The following is a 20,168-nucleotide window of genomic DNA, read 5'->3' as shown; positions in this document are numbered from 1 at the left end:
AAAAACCCAACTTCATTGAAGAGTTGTTACTGGCTCTAAGGATTAAGGTATAGGTAGGGAAGAGAAGGGAAGGGCCTTCATAAGAAAGAAGATATCCTTTCCTTTATGACCCCTAGGCCAGAAAACCTGAACTCCTGCTCTATTTGAAGGGCATGTTGCATGATGGCTGTGAAGAAAATGCTTTGTTCAAACGACAATCCTCTTACTCATCTTAGAGATTCCCTAGTTCACTACCTAGAGCAATTGTTCCAATCTCTGTCATGTCCCCTAATTCCATTTTCTTCCCCTCATTGACTGAGGAAGTGAAGCCTTCCCAGCCATGTAAGTTCCCTCATCTCTCCTAAATCTCCACCTGTCCAGGCCTTCATCTTCAAGCTTCCCCCACCTCCTCTGTGCCCTTGATCTGGTGAAGTCGTGGAGTAAAGCTTTTATCTTTGGCTTTGTTCCCCCGATGCCTGGCATAAAGACATTACTTGTGGAATGTAATGCAATGGATCCTATTCCTATCTCCTCCCAGACCTTACCCCTGCGCTCTCTCTCTCTCTCTCTGTCTCTCTCTCTCTGTCTCTGTCTCTCTCTCTCTGTCTCTCTCTCTCTGTCTCTCCTACTTAATCTCTCTCTGTCTCTGTCTCTGTCTCTCTGTCTCTCTGTCTCTCTCCTGCTTAATCTCTCTCTCTGTCTCTGGCTCTCTCTGTCTCTGGCTCTCTCTGTCTCTGGCTCTCTCCCTCCCTCCCTCTCTCCCTCCCTCCCTCTCTCTCTCTGTCTCTGTCTCTGTCTCTGTCTCTCTCTGTCTCTCTCTCTCTGTCTCTGTCTCTCTCTCTCTGTCTCTCTCTCTGTCTCTCTCTCTCTCTCTCTCTCTCTCTGTCTCTCTCTCTCTCCCCCCTCCCTCTCTCCTGCTTAATCTCTCTCTCTCTGTCTCTCCTACTTAATCTCTCTCTGTCTCTGTCTCTGTCTCTCTGTCTCTCTGTCTCTCTCCTGCTTAATCTCTCTCTCTGTCTCTGGCTCTCTCTGTCTCTGGCTCTCTCTGTCTCTGGCTCTCTCCCTCCCTCCCTCTCTCCCTCCCTCCCTCTCTCTCTCTGTCTCTGTCTCTGTCTCTGTCTCTGTCTCTGTCTCTGTCTCTCTCTCTCTCTCTCTCTCTCTCTCTCTCTCTCTCTCTCTCTCTCTCTCTCTCTCCTGCTTAGTCTCTCTCTGTCTCTCTCCTGCTTAATCTCTCTCTCTCTGTCTCTCCTGCTTAATCTCTCTCTGTCTCTGTCCCTCTGTCTCTCTCTCCTGCTTAATCTCTCTCTCTGTCTCTCTCTCCTGCTTAATCTCTCTCTCTGTCTCTCTGTCTCTCCTGCTTAATCTCCCTCTCTTTCTCTCTCTTTCTCATCCTCTGGTCATTTACTCTTAATTCAACAAAAACCAGTCCCTATTCCTCAAAGGATAATCAGAGACACTGGCCTTGGAGTCAGGAAGACTTAATTTTAGATCATTAGTCATTTAATTTATGGGCCTCAGTCTGCCCAACTGTAAATTGGGAGTAACAATAGCATTTATCTCCCAGGGTGGTTGTAAGAATCAAATGGTATGGGGGCAGCTGGGTAGTTCAGTGGGTTGAAAGCCAGGCCTAGGTTCAAATCTGGCCTCAGACATTTCCCAGCTGTGTGACCCTGGGCAAGTCACTTCACCCCCATGGCCTAGCCCTTACCACTCTTCTGCCTTGGAACCAATACATAATATTGATTCCAAGATGGAAGGTAAGGGTTAAAAAAAAAAGAATCAAATGGGATGACATTAGGAAAGCACTTAGCACAGTGCATGGCACAGAGTAGTACTAAATAAATTTTTGTTCCTTTCTTCTTTTAAAATCACATTCCCATCTCACACCTACCCATCCTTTCACCTTGCCAAGTCTCTACTCTGGATTACTCCCACAATCCTCTACCTTTGCTCCCCCATTCATGGGCTGCAAAATGGAGCTGCAGAAAAGCATGAAGCTATTCTGAGACCATACAAATTTATGTTCTGTAAACTTACCTGGAGTCCTCAATACTACAAAACAATCCTTTTATACTTCCCCATGCACCATAGCAGTTATACCAAAACCTTTTCCCTTAAGCCTTTAAGGTACCTTCTCCCCTCCTGTCACTCTCTCAGTTGAGGAATTCTTATACTTCACAAATAAATAAATAAATAAACAAACAAACAAATGATGCTGAAGCCATTCAACAAGAGCCCCTCCCATCCACTTCCTCTGGAATTGGATATCTTTTCCTTCCACCTGACTGCACCTGAAGAGATACCCCTTTTTATTGTCAAAGAATATTCCTGCACCTGCATGACTGATCTCATCCTATCTTCAGAAGATTGCCCCCCACTATCTCCATTCTGACTAATCTTTGGTCTCTTCTTATCTGCAGGCTACTTCTCTACTGCCTATGAACACATGCAAGTCTCCCCCATTCCTAAAATACTCTTATTTGATCTGATCATCCCTACTATCATCCTATACATCTCCCATTCCTCAAAATAGTAGAGAAAAATGCCCCATTTTTGTATTTCACTCACTTCTAAATCCTCTGCAATCTAGCAAGAGCTAGATTATATATATATATATATATATATATATATATATATATATATATATAATTCAACAGAAATCACTCCTTAGTCATTAATGATCTCCTCATTACCAAATCTAATTTTCTCAAAACTCATTCTCGATCTCTCTGCAGCCTTTAATACTCTCAGTCATTTTCTTCCACAGAATATTTTCTTCTTGAGGTTTTTTTGACCCCACTGTCTCTGGGTTCTCCTCCAATAGATCAGAACATTCTTTCTTAAGCTCCTTTGCTGGATATTTGCTCAAATCATTCCCACTAATCTTGGGTGTTCCCCAAGTCTCTCTCCTGGGCATTTGAAGCCTTTTTTGTCTTCTTCTCTCCTATATTACTGGAATTCATCAGCTCCCAAGGTTCAATTATTTCTGTAGAGATAACCACATCAATAAACCCAGCCTTAGTCTCCTGAATGCCATTCTCTCCAAACTCATTGCCTTTTGAACTTGAACATTATGAATGTCCCATAGGTACCTCAAACTCAATTTGTCCAAAACTCCCCTCTTCTGAACTTGCCAACTACTCTCAAGGGAGAACATCATCTTCCTAGTCATTAATTTTCACAATCTCTATTATCCTTGACTCTTCACTTATATTCTCTCACATCCAATCTATTATTGCTAAATGTCATCATTTCTACCTTCCCAACATCTTTCCATATGGCCCCTTCTCTCCTCTTACAAGCTGCCACTGTGATGCAGGCCTTCATCACTCTATATCTGAACTGTCTGATATTGGTCTCTCTACCTTGTCTTTCCCCACTCCAACTCATCTCAGTGATTTTTTTTTAAACCCTTACCTTCCGTCTTGGAGTCAATAGTCAAGACTGTGTATTGTCTCCAAGGCAGAAGAATAGTAAGGGTTAGGCAATGGGGGTCAAGTGACTTGCCCAGGGTCGCACAGCTGGGAAGTGTCTGAGGCCAGATTTGAACCTAGGACCTCCCATCTCTAGGCCTGGCTCTCAATCCACTGAGCTACCCAGCTGCCCCCTCAGTGATTTTCTTGAAGCCTAGTTCTGATTTATCACCCTAAATAGACTCCGATGGCTCCCTATTAATTCTCCAATTCAAATATAAAATACTCCATTTGGCATTTAAAGCCCTAACCTGCCCACTTTTTACTTTCCCGTCTTCTTATATTTGATCCTCTTTTTAATCTAGCAATGCTAGCCTTCTTGTTGTACTTTCTGCATAACAATTCATCCATTTCCCAACTCTCCTGTCTTTTTACTAGATATTTCCCATGCCAGCATTCTTTTCCCTCTTCCTCTCCACTTCCTAGCTTCTTTCAAGATACAAATCAAATCCTACTTTCTGCAGAAAGCTGTTCTTGTTACCTTGCCTTCCCCTGCTGCTAATCACCTCAGATTACCTACCATTTACTCTGTGTAACAACTCATGTGTAGTTATTTGTATGTTGCCTTCTCCTTGACAGCAGGGTCTGTGTTTTTGCTTTTCTTCATAGCAGAGTATCTGGCATACAGCGAGCACTTAAATCCTTGTTGGCTGGCTACTCGTGGTATCCAAAATAGAATTTATCACCGTTCCCCCGAAACCTATCCTCACTTTCAGACTTTCCTATTTGTACCATCTTCTCAATCATCCAAGCTCAAAACCCATTTGACTCTTCTGTCTTTGATTCCCCATATCTAATTGACTTGTCAAGTCCTACGGACTTAACTGCCACCGTATTTCTTGTATCCATCCCCTTCTCTTTACTCACACAGAAATCATCTAGTCAAGACCCTTATTACTTCTGGTTTGGAATATTGCAATAGCCTTCTAACTAACCTCCCTGTCCCCACTCTTTCCTCTATTAGACTGAGATAGCTACTAAGTGCAGGGGATGGAATGCTGGATGTGGGAACCAGGAAGGACTAAGATTGCATCTTGCCTCAGATATTTAATGGCTGTGTAACATTATGGTTCCAGAATGGCTGGACCAATTTATAATCACACTAATCTTTCCTCAATGATTGTTTTCTTGAGCTCTTCCAACCAACATTTATTTATTTATGTATTTATTTTTAATCAGCTTTGCCAATGGGATTAGTGTGAGGTGGAACCTGTCTTGTTTTAATTTGTATTTCTCTAATTATTAGTAGGGGCAGGTAGGCAGTTCAATGGATAGAGCCCTGCCTGCCTCTCATCTTCCTGAATTCAAATCTGGCCTCACTTACTAACTGTGTGACCTTGAGCAAATCTTTTCATTTTGTTTGACTCAGATTCCTCATTTTTTTTTTGGAGAAGGAAATGGCAAACTCTTGTGGGAGAAACACACCCAAGTTTGTAGCAGGGCTTTGCTCTAAGAATGGGAGACTCAAAATCCACTCAATCCAGAAGTAAGAAAAGAATTTTATTTGAAGAAGAAGAGGTTTATGGTGGTATAATAGCTGGGCAAATAGTCTGGGGGCTAACCAGGTAGCTTTAGGGCTGAAGAACAAGCCTGGGGGCTAGTAGAGTAGCCTCTTTGGAGGCAATGGAATAGCAGCTCTCCAGGTGTGGAGTAGCAGCGTCCACCCTCTGTTGGATAAGGGTGAGCTTATTTATTAGGTATGGGGGCTAGTCATCTCCCATTCCAGAGAAATCTTCACTTCTCCCCAATACTCTGCAAAAATGGGCATGGCCAAATTCCAGTGGAGGTGTGGTTTTGGATTTGCTATCCTATGTCATAGAGAATAAGAGGCATGCACAGGTTTGGGGGATTCTTCTGGAATGCCAGAGTCCCCAGTGTGCAAATCCCTTGTTCCCCCATTGTCCACCTTGTCATCATTTGCCATTGTGGGAAAAGTTTCAATACCCTTCTGGAATAAGAATAAGGTGGTGGTGGTGGTGGTGGGGAGAATGGGGTACCCTGGAGGACCCTTATAGGTAATTAATTATATCTTACAGTTCTGAACTAAAGTAAATAACAATATGAATAGGCACAAAACTGATGCCCAATATAGAATATTACAGACCTAGTACACAGAGTGGGTAACTGATCAATTTGCAACTCATGCTTGACTAATACTGCAAATTATAGGGCTAACTAGTGAGAAATATAAAATTTTAGAGCATGAGTATCTTGTTCCTATTACTACCCCTCACTACCTCATCAAAACCACAGCCAAGAAAATCCCAAATGAGGTCACAAAAGAGTTGGACAGGACTGAACAACAAAATTATTAATGACTTGGAGCATTAAAAAAATATGACTATATATAGTTTGGATTTCTCCCCTAGAAATCTGTCTAATTACAATCTTTGGCCATTTGTTGGGAGGTGGAGGGTGACTAATTCAATGTAAGCTTCTAGAGAGCAGGGTCTGTGTTTTATGTCTTCCAATTCAGTCCAATTTAACAAGCCTTGATTTAAGCATGTAATATGTCCAAGACAGTGTGATGGGTTGCTGGGGTAACAGAAACAAAAATGAAACAGTTCCTACATCCTGTTTGAGGCTTGAAAGCCCCAAGAGACCCAGAAGTCGCCTACTCCCAAATTCCCCATTTTACAGCAAATGAGAAACAGGCCCGGCATGCCATGGCTTGCCCAAAATAACAAAGGCTGTAAACAGCAGTCAGAGTTTTCAACTTTCCATTTCTGACATGAAATTCGAGTAAGTATACAAGTCTATCTGGTATACAATTAAGCAAATGAGGTAATGCAAAGTGACTTTATGGAAGGGGTGCTAATGACTTTATAGCCCAACACAGGTCTTGCATATAGAAAGCAATTTACGAAGGAATCCCAATTCAGCAAGGGCCCATGTTTGACACTTTATATAGAAAGAAAAATAGGGGAACGTGACGTAATCGCACGGAACGTGACGTAACGGCAGAGCAGGGAATGGAATGGGTACTGGAAGAGCGCGTATGTGGGCGGAGCTTCTCCTGTCCCGGGTCCACATCCGGTTTTTTCATTGAAATGAAGTGCAGATACAGGGAACGTTTTACCGAGCAGGACAACCCCGCTACAAGTCCCAAGGGTAGACCTCCCACACCCATCCCTTCATCTCCCAATCTAAGCGCAGGACAGACCAGGCCAAAAAGTCCGCTCTGAAGCCCCTAGCTTAAGGTCACCTCCATCACGCCCAAGATGGCGGCCGGGCAGAGGCCTGAGGTGGAGGGACTTAGTCATGTGACCACAGCGGGCTCTGACGTGGCGCTATCTCTCCGGTCCGCGCTACTTGTCCTTTTCGGCGCCCCGTCGGCGTCTCCTTCCGTCCCAACCTCCGGCCCGAATGGCGGCGCCCATCGGCCATGGCTGCAACGGCGCCCCCGGCCCACGCCACTGGGCCTCGCTCTTCCTGCTCTTGGCGGCGGCGGCGGCGGCGGCGGCTGCAGCGGGCGGTAGTGACGGTGACCACGCCGTGGAGTTTGACGTGCGGCCCGGCGGGGTGGTGCACTCCTTCTCGCAGAGTCACGCCAAGGCGGTACGGAGGCCTGGGTCGGGGCGGTTGGTGGGGTAGGCCGCGAGCGGCGCCTATTTGGAGGCGGGGCGGGGATGGCATCTCCAGCTCCGGCAGGATTTGTACCCAAACCGCCCCCCCCCTCCGCCAGGCCGACATCTCTCCCGAGGTCCCTTCCACCCTTGACATGTTTGTCCGGAGGCCCCTTCCACCTGTCATTCAGTCTGTAAGCTTTATTTAAGTGCCTGCTATTACGTGTCAAGACACTGTGTTAAGCCCCCGGAATTAAAAAAGAGGAAGACAGTCCTTGCCTTAAATTCACAGTCCGATGGGAGAGACCATATGCAAGTAACTATGGGTACACAAGCAATATACAAGACAAATAGGCAATAACCAGCAGAGGAAAGGCACCAAAATTAAGTAGGGTTGGGCAAGGCTTTCTGTGGAAGATCATCATTTATCCAGGACTTGAACGAAATCAGGGCAGCCTGGTGACAGAAAATTGCAGGAAAGAGGGACAGCCAGCCATTACAAAAACACAGTTGGGACATAAAGTGGCTCCATAGAGAGTGTCTCGTTAAAGGGATGGCAAAGATGGACAAACCCCAAAGTAAGTAGGAGGTTGAGTTAACATATGCCCATATTAAACCCCTACTGTATGTAGGCATAGAGGAAGATACTGAGAGAATTGAACTCCCTATCCACATGCCGGGTCAGGTAGAGAAGATAACCCAGGCAAATAGAGTATAGTCTAATCTGAGAAGTGCTTAAAATAATAGTCTTGGTAGAAAGAATATTGGACTTGGAATTCAAATGAAAACTAAACAATCATTAAGTATCTCCTGTATGTGTAACATTGTGTCTGTGCTGGGAGAATAAATTAGACTAATATTGACCTTGCCACTGGCTAGATGTCATTTGACCTCTGTTTTAAAAGAAACATTTGTCTCTCCATGTTATCTCTTTTAGTTCTTTTTCTCATACAGCCACCACTTTAGCTTCTTATTTGGTCCAGTACATTCTCATTTCTCCCTCTCCTTTCTCCATCTCTCTCCCATCTGTGTCTTTGCATTAGACAGATGGTCTGACAGGCCCAGAGTGCACATTCATTTCTTATCTCTTCTTGAAATCCCTGTTTTTTTTTTCCCTCTCTCTTTTTAACTTTCTGTCTTAGTATTGATACTAAATATTGGTTACTAGACAGTTGGGGCTAAATGACTTGCCCAGGGTGCCATTGTATCTGAGACCAGATTTGAATCCAAATCCTCCTGACTCCAGGCCTGGTCCTCTTCCACAGAGCGACTTATCACCCTGCTCTTTTCTTTTTCTGAAGATTATGCTTTGTACGGGCACCTACATCTTAGTGTCCTCTCCCAAATCCCTTGTGTTCATTTTGCCTGTATTATCTATATTCTTATAAACCTACATGTGGTCTCCTGTTAGTATGTAAACTCTTTAAGGACAGGGACTATTTAAATGTTGTCTATGTCTCCCCAGCATTTAGTCCAGATTCATTTCTCTATAAAAATTATCAATGACTGCTGCTTTGCCTACCTCCCCTCACAAGATTACAAAAATTAAATGAAACAAATTATGGTCGTGAACTGTGAATTCTATGAGGACAGGGACTGCCTGACTTCTTACCTAGCCCAGAGCCCAACTTGTAGTTGTGTTGTGATAAAAAGAGGACCAAGTGCTTTGAGATGAAGAAGAGAGAAGGGAGGTAAGAAGTTCCCAAGGCAGGGATCCTAGGGGCACCAGATCTAGTCCCAGGGCCTCTGCTCTACAGTGCTGGTGGCACTAGGATCTTTTGTGCAGTGACTCGGGGAGGCCTCCCATCCAGAACCCCTTAATCTGGAGCCATGGGAGCATCACAGGATCTTAGAGGAAGGAGGGGTCTTGGCAGATATATTGTGTTACAGCCTCTTACACTCTTACAGAACCTTGCCCTGGTATTCTCAAAAGTAGACTCCTGGCACCACCAAGGTTCAGGGAAGTTATCACCTCCAAAAGGTCACATTAAGAGCGGGTTAGGACTGTTAGAATAGTCTTTACACTCCTGCTAAGTAGATCCCTTCAGAATAGTCTTTACACTCCTGCTAAGTAGATCCCTTTGTATGCCACAGTGTAGCATGGACAGTAAAGAAGAGAGAAATCCCAGCTTTCCTTTTTTCCCTGAAGTAGGAATCCTCTACCACATCAGTCGACTTCAGTAAGTGATTACGTATGTACTATATGCAGTACTCAGTGCTATGCACTAGGAATGCAAAAGCAAAATTCCTGTCCTTAAGGAATTTTTATTCGATTGAGAGTAAAGCTTATATACAGATATGTAAATAAAAAATTCTTTTTGGGGGGATGGAGGAGAAACACTAGCAAATGAGGGAGTTCAGGAAATATAGGAACTGGCTTATGAACTAATCCTTAAAGGAAGGTAGAGGCTCCAAGAGATTTAGGTGGGAAAGCAGCTTGTACAAAGGCAGAGGTGAGAGAGGGGATGTTGTGTACAGGCACCATCACTAGGCAAGTTTAACAAGTTCACAGAGTGTAAGAGAGGATATAAAGGGAAATTTCTGGAAGAATAAGGTGGACCCAATTTTTGAAAGACTTTGAATTCCGAACAAAGGAGTTTGCATTTTATCTAGAGTCAGTAAGGGAGCTATTGTACTTCTTAGACAGCTAGATGGCCTGGGGATTAAGTAATGGACCTGGAGTTAAGAAGTCCTGTCTTGGAATCCATCCTCAGTCATTAACTGTGTGACCCTGGATAAGTCATTTATTGCCTTTCTTTCTCAGTTTCTTTAGCTGTTAGGATGAGCATAATAGTAACAGCCTTATAGGTTCTGCCTTATCAATGCATTTAATGTGACTTCCAGAACTGTGCCTAATAATTCTAGGTATGCTCTGACTGGGACAAATAACAGATACTTAATCTTCCTCAAATCTATGGGTATTGAGCCCATATACCAAGGTTCATACAAGAGGAGAATACAGAGTCCCAGTTGAATGAAATGCATTCAGAGCTATAGTTTGGATAATTCTGGGGAAGGAAGGCATGAGTATATTGTTGATTGAGCCATTTTAAGGTAACTAGGAGGGAGGACCAGAAATGATAAGGAGAGAGATTTCAGCTCAGCATGAAAAGGTCTCTTAACAATTTAAAATTGCCCAAAAATAAAATGACATAGTTTGCCCCTGGAGGTAGTGAGTTTCCTGTCACTGAAGGCACCTATATTGGATGATCTTATCAGAAAGTGTGTAGAGGGTATTTATCTTTCAGCTTGAGAATTCTTCTAAGATCTCATTCTTCACTGGGCTCCTGTGTCATATTCTTCTCCCTAATTTCTTGGTGTTGATAATTGAGTTAATTGATTGCAGTTTGCCTAATAAAGGCATTTGAGTTTCTCCTGTGCTCAAGAGCAGGAGATGCAAAAGACAGGGAGATCTAACAGCCCTTTATGTTTTCCCATTGCCTGCTGTTCTGAAGACTTATTTTTTCTCCTTTATTTTCTAGGGAGAGCACACCTGCACATTCACATATGCTTCTCAAGGAGGGACTAATGAGGTGAGTTATTCAAATCTTAGCATAGCTTGATCATTCCCCCACAGGTGCAGGCTCTACTGTCAGCCTTTCCTTAAGAGGCTGAGTGAGCATAATGTTCCTGAGAGGCAGACAGAAGAGCCTGATGGGCAAAACCACTCACCTTTGGGAGTCAGGAGACCCAGAAGTTTGGCCTGGTTCATTGCTTGACCTAAGACTTTTTAATACTGATGGGTCTTAACTGTCACTGCAATGAAGAAAATGTTATATACCTAGTAGCTCTCAAACTTTATTGGAAAAAGCCTTGGATTTGGACCTAGGTTTGAATTCTCCCTCTGCCTCTCATGGGGTCTTTGCAGCTCCTCCCAGGTGGCCTGTCCATAAAATAGAGATAGTAATAACTTCTGTCTATCTCACAGGGTAGGGGGAGCGTTGGGAAGATTAAATGCAATGATGTGTGTAAAGTGCCATGTAAATGTCAGCTACTATATTATTACCATTTTTATTATTTGCTCTTAGTTTCCTTCCCTTCCATTCCCTGGGATGAAGAATTCATTGTATAATAGGTTTTGGGTTCTTTTGGAACCCACGGTGATGATGTAATTTAAAAGATACCCTCTATTGAATTTCATAATTTCATGTGGTAATGCTTTAGAATTTTTTCATTTCTTTAGCACTTTACCTTCAAAAAAGGTTTTATGGTAACTAAGAAGTAGATTAATTATCTGTCCCCTGCCCTTCCTTACCATTGTACCCTCTGGAATCTCCTGGGCCATTAACAAATCTTCCTTCAGCCTTCATTTCTTCTTTTAATATTCTTGCTATTATCTAGGCATCGTTACTTCTTTCATTCCTTGAGGCTGGGTTAGGTGCAGGAATGGAACCCCCTAACCTCTCCTCCTTTGAGATTCATTCTGTCTATATCAGGGTTCTTATATCTCTATCTATCTGTCTGTCTGTCTATCTATCTATCTATCTATCTATCTATCTATCTATCTATCTAGCCTGGGTTCTGTGCACTTGAATAAGGAGAAAAATTATAATTGCCTTCCTTTGTAATCCTGTGCACTTTATTTTAAAACATTTAAAAACAATTCTGAGACTTCAGCCTGCCAAAGGGGTCCATGACACAACAAAGATCCTTGGTCAATATAATTCAATCCAGATTCTTGCTGCTGTGATCTGCCAAGCCTCTAGCTCAGTGATGGTGAACCTTTTAGAGACTGAGTGCCATTCTCCCCTCTTCCCCATCTCCACCCCCACCCCAGATAGGGGAGGGAGGAAGTGCTTCCATTGGACTGCTGGGCAGAAGAGCAGGGGAAGTGAGGAATATCCTCAGCCCGAGTGGAGAGGGGGAGGGGAACAGCTCTGCCCCAAGTCCCTCTGGCTTTCTAGTAACGGACTCTGGTGGGTGACTATCGGCATGTCCTTTTTGACACACATTCCATAGGTTTGCCATCACTGCTCTAGCTCATTGTTCTCCTTTTTTCAAATAGTAGACATCTATTAGGAAGGAAGCTATTTCACTAGTCCAGGTGAGAAGTCATGAGGATTTGGAAGGATGGGAGGAAGTAACCACTAAGTGAGGAGAAAGAATGGGCAAGATGGGAGAGGAGATGTGGAAGTGGAATTGGCAAGACCTGGCAACTGACTGCTACATTGAATTGAATTACTGTTATGCTAATGAAATGCCCTCTTTGGAGGGTATATTTCCACCTGTGTTCACCACTGCACCATAATAAAGGTCCTGAAAGTCAGTAGGAACAAATAACTGACCCAGGCCAGTGTTGGTGAAGCAAGACTGCCCTTGGGCCAGATCTCTATGTGCAGAATGCAGCTAGTGACACAGTGAGGGATAAGATGTGTCTTTCTTTGGGCCCATCAGCCTTCATTTACCTTCATTTACAAGGGAGCCTTCCAATGTGGTCCTCTTTCACACACTTCAGCAGCAAGTCAGTTTCCTTCTTAGGTCATTTTCTAAAAAGTAGGGAAAGTTTTCTTGGATTTGTTTGATGTAGTGCTTGAGTTAGAGCACTTTACTGGTGCTCAGGGGCCTCAAAGCAATTTTAAGTCGGAAAAAAGTATGAGATATTTTCTGTTTACAAGCATCATGAGACTTTTCAGCTGTCTTCTATTCACAGCAATGGCAAATGAGCCTGGACCTCAGTGATGACAACCGACTTCTCACCTGCATCATTTGGAGGCAAGTTCAGTCATTTTACTTTTATTCTTTCTGTACTCTGGCTCCTTTAGAACTTTTAATGGTTATAGAGCAGGACTTGGAGTTAGCATGACTAGGGTTCAAATCCTGTCTGTTATGAATAAAAAATCTTGACTGACACCATGGCAGGGTTGGGTGGCCCTGGGCAAAAAAACTCTACCTTCTCTGTGCCTCAATTTCCTCGTCTATATAATGGGGATAATAATAACTGTAATAGTTCCCTGGGAAGGTCATTGTGAGGTTCAAGTAAGATAGTGTTTGTAAAGTGCTTTGCAACTTAAAATGCTAGAGAAAAGACAGGAATAGGAACTGCAGCAATGGTGGTAGTGGTAGAGCCCTAGAAAGTTAGAGAAAGAGCAGCTTAGGACATAAAATATAGGATGTTGCCCTGTAAGGTTGGGAGGGACCTTGGATGTTGATCAAGTGATGAATGAAAAAGCATTTATTGAGCTGTGTGCCAAATACTGTGCTAAGTGCTAGGGATGCAAATTTTAAAAAGAAGACAGTCTTTGTTTTCAAGATGCTTATATTGTAATTAGAAGAGAAGAGACAGCTCTGGGCAAATTGGAAAAAAGTCGTAAAGGTAAAGCTTCAGTCAGAACCAAACATCTTCAGGCTATGGGTTTAGATGACATTGAAGGGGTCTTTAGGGTCTAGATTCAGGACACTTGTTTAAAGCTTGGAGGACCTCAGGATACATTGGCAGAGGAAATGATAAGACCTAGTGGTTCTCTATCTTACGGGACAAAAAAGATTTGGTGGCTTTCATCTTATCTTAGATAAGATGCAACAACTTGGATGGGGTCTGGGACAGCTGGGCTGGGAAGAGGTCAACAAGGAAAGATCTCAGATCATCATTTGTTCCACCTCCTTCCTTTTCCAATTAAGGAGACTCAGAAATGAAGTACTTAGATGCATTTCTTTCTTATTGTTGCTAAGGAATATCCTTTGCCTCCAAGAATGAATGAGACCATCGTGGTTTTCAAAAAAATTTTGAGCACTCCAGTGGTCATTGGGTAAGAGAAGAGTAGCCAGCTGTAACTTAAGTGCAAAGTTGTTGGAAATGGACTCTCAATTCTGTAAGTGTTCAGGGAATGTAGCAGTTTGGGCTGGAATAATATGAGAAAAAGCTTTCCAAGAAGAGATAGAGCTAGAACTAGGTCCTGAAAGTGGGTAGGTGTAAAGAGGAGAGCCAGGATAAAGAAAGTGAACATATGATTATGTTTTGTATTTTCAGTAAACTTTTCATGGAAAGTTTGTCTTTTCTATACCCGGTTCCTTTTTGTTATTTTTAAAATGACCCTTTTTGTCCTAGTAACAACTCTTAAGAATGAAAGGCAAGGGCTAGGTAAATGGGGGTTAAGTGACTTGCCCAGGGTCACACACCTAGAAAGTGTCGAAGTTTAGATTTGAACCCAAGTCCTCCCACCTCCAGGCCTTGAACTCAATCTACTGTGCCACTAGTTGTCTCCATTGACTTGTTTTTAACTATACTGTTACTTACTGTAGGTCTGAGGAAAACCTGTTTATTTTTTGTTTACTAGTTTTGCTATTCTCAACATTTAGGTGATCAGCAACCCCTGGAAGAGCATTTTGAGTTTTTATATTAGCATCTTAGAAATGATCAGGCTGTAGTATTAACTGCATTAAGAGTTTCCTATGAAGGAATGGGAGGCTTTACCTAAAACACTTGATAAACCATAAAAATCAGTTGAGTATCACCTATTTTGGACATTATCTGTGATTTCTTGGCTGCCAGGGCTCCCTTTGCCAATGTAGTTCCCAACCTCTTCATGTGGAGCTTTTCCATACTTGGCTGAGCTCAGCTGTTCTTCAGACAAATATTTCTGAGTCAGTCACTGGGGCCTTTGATGTCTGACAGAAACCTCAGAGCACTTTAGGATTTACAAAACACTTTACTTGAGCTACCTCACTTGATCCTCACAGTTCTATGAAGTAGAGAGGGTGGTTATTATCCCATTTTATAGATGAGGACACTGAGCCTTAGGGATCAAATAACTAACCTGAGATGATCCAGCTAGTAAGTAATGGAATCAGTTCTCCAAGATGGTTTTGTTGCACTCCCTCAATGGAGAGGAGAGACCTGCTGCATTTTGAGAGTCAGGACATGAATTCAACTTGCCCAGAGCTGATGACCTGTTTAGATAGCTTCCTTCTTTCTCTGGTTTTCAGAAACCAGGATCAAATGCTAAAAGGAAAGGGTTCAGACCCCTAGGCCACAGATCTGCAGATCATTTGTACCATAATTTGCAGGGTGCATAACACCTTGCCAGCATTCACTTCTCTGAGTGACTCACACAATCTTTTTTTTTTTTTGTAGGCCTCAAGGAAAGTCTTACCTGTTCTTTACTCAGTTTAAGGCAGAAGTGCAAGGAGCAGAGGTTGAATATGGGATGGCTTATGTAAGTCTTAATATATGGCTCTAACTCAAGACTGGGTATTTGGGGATAATGCTTGAGAGTCCTGGGATTGCTGCCCAAGCCTCTGCTCCATGAAACCAAGCACCCATGCTGATGGGAGGCAGGGAATAGAAGGCTGTCTGAATTAATGATAATTCTGACTTGAGAAAGTGTTTAAAATTCAATTTTGATACTTGGAAAGCCAGAGAGCAACACACACTTAGATGGTTTTAAATGAATTGCCAAGTAGAGGCCCTGCGTGACTGCTTTAATGAATAGATAATGGGTCATTTGTAATTAGCTCAGGGGTTTGGGGTGGCTGCTGCAAAAGAGAGAGAAATCTTTTCCCTGAATTAAGTTAAATAGTCCCCTTTTTCCTGTGGACTTTTCTGTATCAAGTATATGCCAGAATTAACGAATTCTGAATTTGTGGGACATCACTAAATCAAATTTACTTCTATGTGTAAAGCTAAATAGACTTAGTGTTTTAGTTTGAAAGGTCTGCTTTATTTTTATTTTTTATTTATCTTTAAGTTTTATTTTACTTATTTTGAATTTTTTGTTTTAGTGACAACTCTAAGACGGATAAGAGCTAGGCAAATGGGGTCAAGTGACTTGCTCAGGATCACACAGCTAGGAAGTATCTGAGGTCACACTTGAACCCAGATCTTCCTGATTCCAGGACTGGGTCTCTGTTCGCTGTGTCTATTCACTAGCTACCCCATCTGCTTTATTTTTAAGAAAGAAATTTCTGAAATTGTTTTTTGGGGCATTCTGGGGTTCATCATGTCAAGAAATAAGCTCAGTCTTGACTACCATCTTGTGACTTCCATACAAGTGTTTTGCTTGTCTTTGGCCAGTGTGAAAATGAGGGAGTGCTGATAGATGTTCTGTGACCCTTTCCTTCCCACATCCTTTCACAACTAACTTACTGACTAAAAGAAAAACTTTAAAAATTACAGCACTGGCCATGGATGAGTACAGGAGGCCTGTTTTAGGCCAGGCTTTCACACAGTCTCTAATTGGGTGGTGATTTTGGACAAGCCATTAGGAAAATAGTGTGGGTAGACTGCACCTTCCCCACTGCCCCTGCTCCCGCCCCTTGCCCCTCCCCACCCACCCCTGGGACTTTGTTGAGTAAGTCCTGAAAGCATCCTAGAAAAGTATGTGTCTTCTTTAAAATATCAGTAGCCATTTCTATAGAGCATCAAGGCACAGTGCTCTGCATAATCCTTATAGCACCCCTGAGGGAGGCAGTGAAGGCATTATCCCCATTTTACAGATGAGGAAACCACCCCAGGGAGGGGAAATAGGCTGTCCACAGTCACATGGTTGAAGCCCAGGCAGAGTGGGTTCTCCTGTGCCCATGCTAACTCATTAAGTAGGGAGGAGAGGTTGATATGGCATGGCAAAAAGGGCAGGCTTCAAACCCCTGGGCCAGCTGCAGATCCTTCGTATCATGACTTGTGATATGGATTAATGTATAAAGCAGCAAACTAGCTTCACTTGAGTAAGAACTGGTTTTTTGTTTTGAAGCAAATGGAACAGTTACACCCCTGTACAGAGTCCTTTGGTAAACCTCAGGTTTGGTTCTTTTCAGTCCAAAGCTTCAACTGGGAAAGATGCTGACATTCCCCTGAAACCCGAAGAATTTGAAGTGACCAACACAGCAGGTAAATATTTACTTGAGACCAGTGAAGGTGAGCTGTGAGAAATGGGCCAGAAGGGAAAGAAAAACATGAAGAAGATTAATAATGAATCCAGCATTTATGGGAAAGACTAAAATCACCTCGTAGGTTTCCTTCCTACCATCCTTGTGATCTAACACAAGTAATTTCAGCTAGGCATGGTGGCACATGCCTGTAATGCTGCTACTGGGGAAAGGGATGCTGATGGACCAATTGAGCCTGGAAGTTCTGAACTTTTGGGATTTAGGGAAACAAACAAAGCTGCTTTAAAAGGGTCTCAGTCCACATCTCAGCCATAGGAACAGGTTAAAACTCCTGTGCTGTGATCCCAATAGTGGGATCAGGTCTTTGAGGGGCTACTGTACTTTCAGTCTGGGGAAACAGGGAGACCAAACAAAACAAACAAAAAGAGATTTCCTTTCTCTGGACCTCAGTTTTCCTATCTGTAAAATTTGAGAATTGAACTAAATGATCTCTAAAGTTCCTTACAGCTGTAAAACCTCTGACTCAGTGACTCCTTAATTTTGTAGCTCAGATAGTAAGGTGATGGGTGGGATGTGGCTATCTGACACAGAGTAGTGGGAGAGCCAGACTCAAAGGAGGGATTAAAAGGCAGCAGATGTGATAGAGTAGGATCTGTGCACCTGGAGGCAAGAGAGCTGGGTTCAGATCATAGTTTGGGAGCCCTAGCCCTGTCTTTGTTTTCCTGTTAGGGAAATGAGAATAAATTACCCTTATATTACCCTACTTAGTGAGACTGTTGTGAGGAGATTATCCTGTCAACCTTTACCCCAAGAAATTTTTATCATTATTAAGAAGTCTGATATAAATGTCCAGTAATAGCCCATGTTTTCATTAGGCCTTGGGATTACTTGCCAGAATGGAAGGAAAAGTTTGGAGACTGTGTTGATATCACAGAAAGCACATGTTTAGTGCTAAAATAAAATTGTATTATCTTGGGTCTGAGGCACTTCCAATGTCTAGCCTTTCATTAGAAAGTTAACTATTTCAAGGGACATAGCCTCAATCCTTAAATTTACCCACATTCTGCCTATAGTTACCTTTCAAATAAACAACCCCACCCAGGCCTCTCTTCAGACAATAGAACATCTTATCTTGGGAGTGGGTCCCTGGGAGCTTGGCTCCATCTTAAGTGTATATGTGTAGGGCTGGGACTTGGCTTCCCTTTCATTCATTCTAGAGCCAATAATATCGCCAGAGGTGGCACAGGTTAATAATTAAAGGCCTTGAGTCAGAAACACTCCTCTCATCCAGGACTCAGACTCCTGGGTGGTTGAGAGAAAGCATGGCCAAGAATCCCAGTGCATATGAATAAGACCTTTGATGGAGTAATGGTTGTCACAAAGTCCAGGCCTCTAGGAGAGGTAAAAGCTGAAGTGACAGTAGATAATAGAGGGAGGAGAAAGAACTTTGTGCCTAGTTCTATCACTTTGAGCATAACTGGCACATAGTAAGCACTGAATAAACAGTGATTGAGATGCACAGGTCCCTAGGACTATTTAGCAGAGGGACAAATAGGCCCACACCCTGGTACCTGAGTAGCCCTGAGAGCATCACTGGGTACCAGTGCATGTCCCCTTCCCCCACATTAGGCTTTTAGTACTGTAAGGAATCTTAAGAGCCCATCTGGTCCAACCCCCTCATTTTACAGAAAGAGAAACTCATCCCAGAAGGGTTAAATGACTTGTCTCAGATCAGACAAACATTGAATGTGATCGATGCTCCCACTCCAAAGCTGGTGTCCTCCTCATTACACTGCTCTGGGTGTGGATAACTGGTGTTCATTGTGATGACCCCGAGTCATCAACAAAAGTGAACTATATTTCCTGTATGTTTATATTTTAGATGAGATTTCCATATAAAAATGTTAAACTTGGGAACATATTGGCAACGAAAGGATGTGGGCTTCAGTTGTCCAAAAGTTCCCTTATGGGGATTTCTTCAGATAATTAGTGTGTTCTGCTTTTTTAACTGGACCTTCCACTGATATCATTGTTACAGGAAACTTCCTTGATAGAGAAATTGTGGTGTTACTATATAATAATTTGCCTTAATTAGTAGAGCACTTTTATTGAGAGAATAATAGACTCTTTAATGTGGAAGGAACTTTAGACTAGGAACTGGTCGGAGACCTAGACTTAGGAATGTAAGGACTTGTTCTAGAAAACAAAATGGGTGGATTCACAGTTAAGTCAGCGTTTGTGTTCTCAGAAGTATTTGAGTGTGAAAGTGGTTTTTTTTTAATGCTGTTGCATTTTTTTCTCCTCTGATAGTATATTCTTGTCTGTGTGTATTTTTTCAGTGATCCACAGGCAAGGGGCATTCCGAGCTGAACTGTCCAAAGTCGTGATAGTGGCCAGAATAGGCCATGTTGAACTGTGATCTGAAGCCCGGCCTGAAGTTTATCTCGTCTTGTCTCTACTAGAGTGACCAGAGGGGTTCCCATATTATGTGCTGGTTTTCTAGGGGGTATTTTTATGGTTTGCCACACAGATGTCTACGTTGCTGTACTTGGAGTGTTAGAGCCAGGACTCATTCCAGGTTTCAGAGGGAGCAAAGCTCTGAAGCCTCTCTTGTGGGCAAGCTGGAGTGGCCCAGATCCCTGGTCTGCCCCCATACAGCCTGCCACTGCTTTTCTTTCCATACCTCATGGCACTTTTGTTCCAAACAAGACTCCTTTGATTCTTCCTTACAAGGGGATGTAAGGAGGTGGGACTAAAGCAAGTGGTCCCAAAGGGGCCTCAATTTCACCTCAGTATCACAGGGGCAGACTTGCTTTCTTGCCCAGATGGGTGCCTCTGTCCAGGGAGGGCATAGCCCATTTTGTCTCCAGAGGAGGGGGATCCAGCCATCTGCTGCCCACATCAGGCCTGAAACTATCAATGTGGGGAAGGGCAAGGGCAGCTTGATTCTGACAAACAGAAATCCAGCCAACTTTTTCTGTCTCTTACTACAACTTCAGAGCTATTTTCCTACGTCTCCCTCATTTATTTCCTTATAGACTGATTGTGAAGGGAATACAATATTCTTTCATGTCTAAATAAATAAGGGAGGGAAAGGCTAAAAATTCGTCTCTGTCTTTGAAGGGCTTTTCTTTGCTCAAAGGTGTCAGTATCTTCAAGCTGCTGGTAGTGACCTGGGAAGAAGCCTCCTGTACTATCAGGGTGGCAGTTACCTAGATAGAAGCCTATCTAATATGCACAGTTGCCCAAAGGGAGGAGGAGAAATGGCCTAACTTAGACCCAACATTCCCTTGTATATTAGCTGACACAGAGGATTGGAGATAGAAGA

General features: G+C 43.0%; 1 protein-coding gene across 1 annotated transcript; it reads left to right on the top strand.

Moving 5' to 3' along the window:
* Positions 1–6,501: 6,501 nt before the first annotated feature.
* On the top strand, positions 6,502–19,944 carry MYDGF (myeloid derived growth factor). The gene is made up of 6 exons (XM_007488931.3): positions 6,502–7,010; positions 10,501–10,551; positions 12,669–12,730; positions 15,090–15,171; positions 16,769–16,841; positions 19,180–19,944. Exons 1-6 carry the CDS (start codon positions 6,819–6,821, stop codon positions 19,257–19,259), a joined length of 540 nt encoding a protein of 179 aa, XP_007488993.1. The 5' UTR covers positions 6,502–6,818; the 3' UTR covers positions 19,260–19,944.
* The last annotated feature ends 224 nt before the right edge of the window (positions 19,945–20,168 follow it).

Source organism: Monodelphis domestica, chromosome 3 (genome assembly GCF_027887165.1).
Source record: "Monodelphis domestica isolate mMonDom1 chromosome 3, mMonDom1.pri, whole genome shotgun sequence".
Taxonomy (NCBI): Eukaryota; Metazoa; Chordata; class Mammalia; order Didelphimorphia; family Didelphidae; genus Monodelphis; species Monodelphis domestica.
Note: the sequence above shows the minus strand (reverse complement) of the source record. Positions and strands in the feature narration are given on the sequence as shown.

What these genes read in the sequence shown, in the direction of transcription:
- MYDGF (XM_007488931.3), top strand. Translation starts at nt 6,819, where the DNA reads ATGGCGGCGCCCATCGGCCATGGCTGCAACGGCGCCCCCGGCCCACGC. An exon ending in CGCAGAGTCACGCCAAGGCG is followed by an intron (nt 7,011 to 10,500) that starts GTACGGAGGCCT and finishes TTTATTTTCTAG; the next exon opens with GGAGAGCACACCTGCACATT. An exon ending in TTGAATATGGGATGGCTTAT is followed by an intron (nt 15,172 to 16,768) that starts GTAAGTCTTAAT and finishes GGTTCTTTTCAG; the next exon opens with TCCAAAGCTTCAACTGGGAA.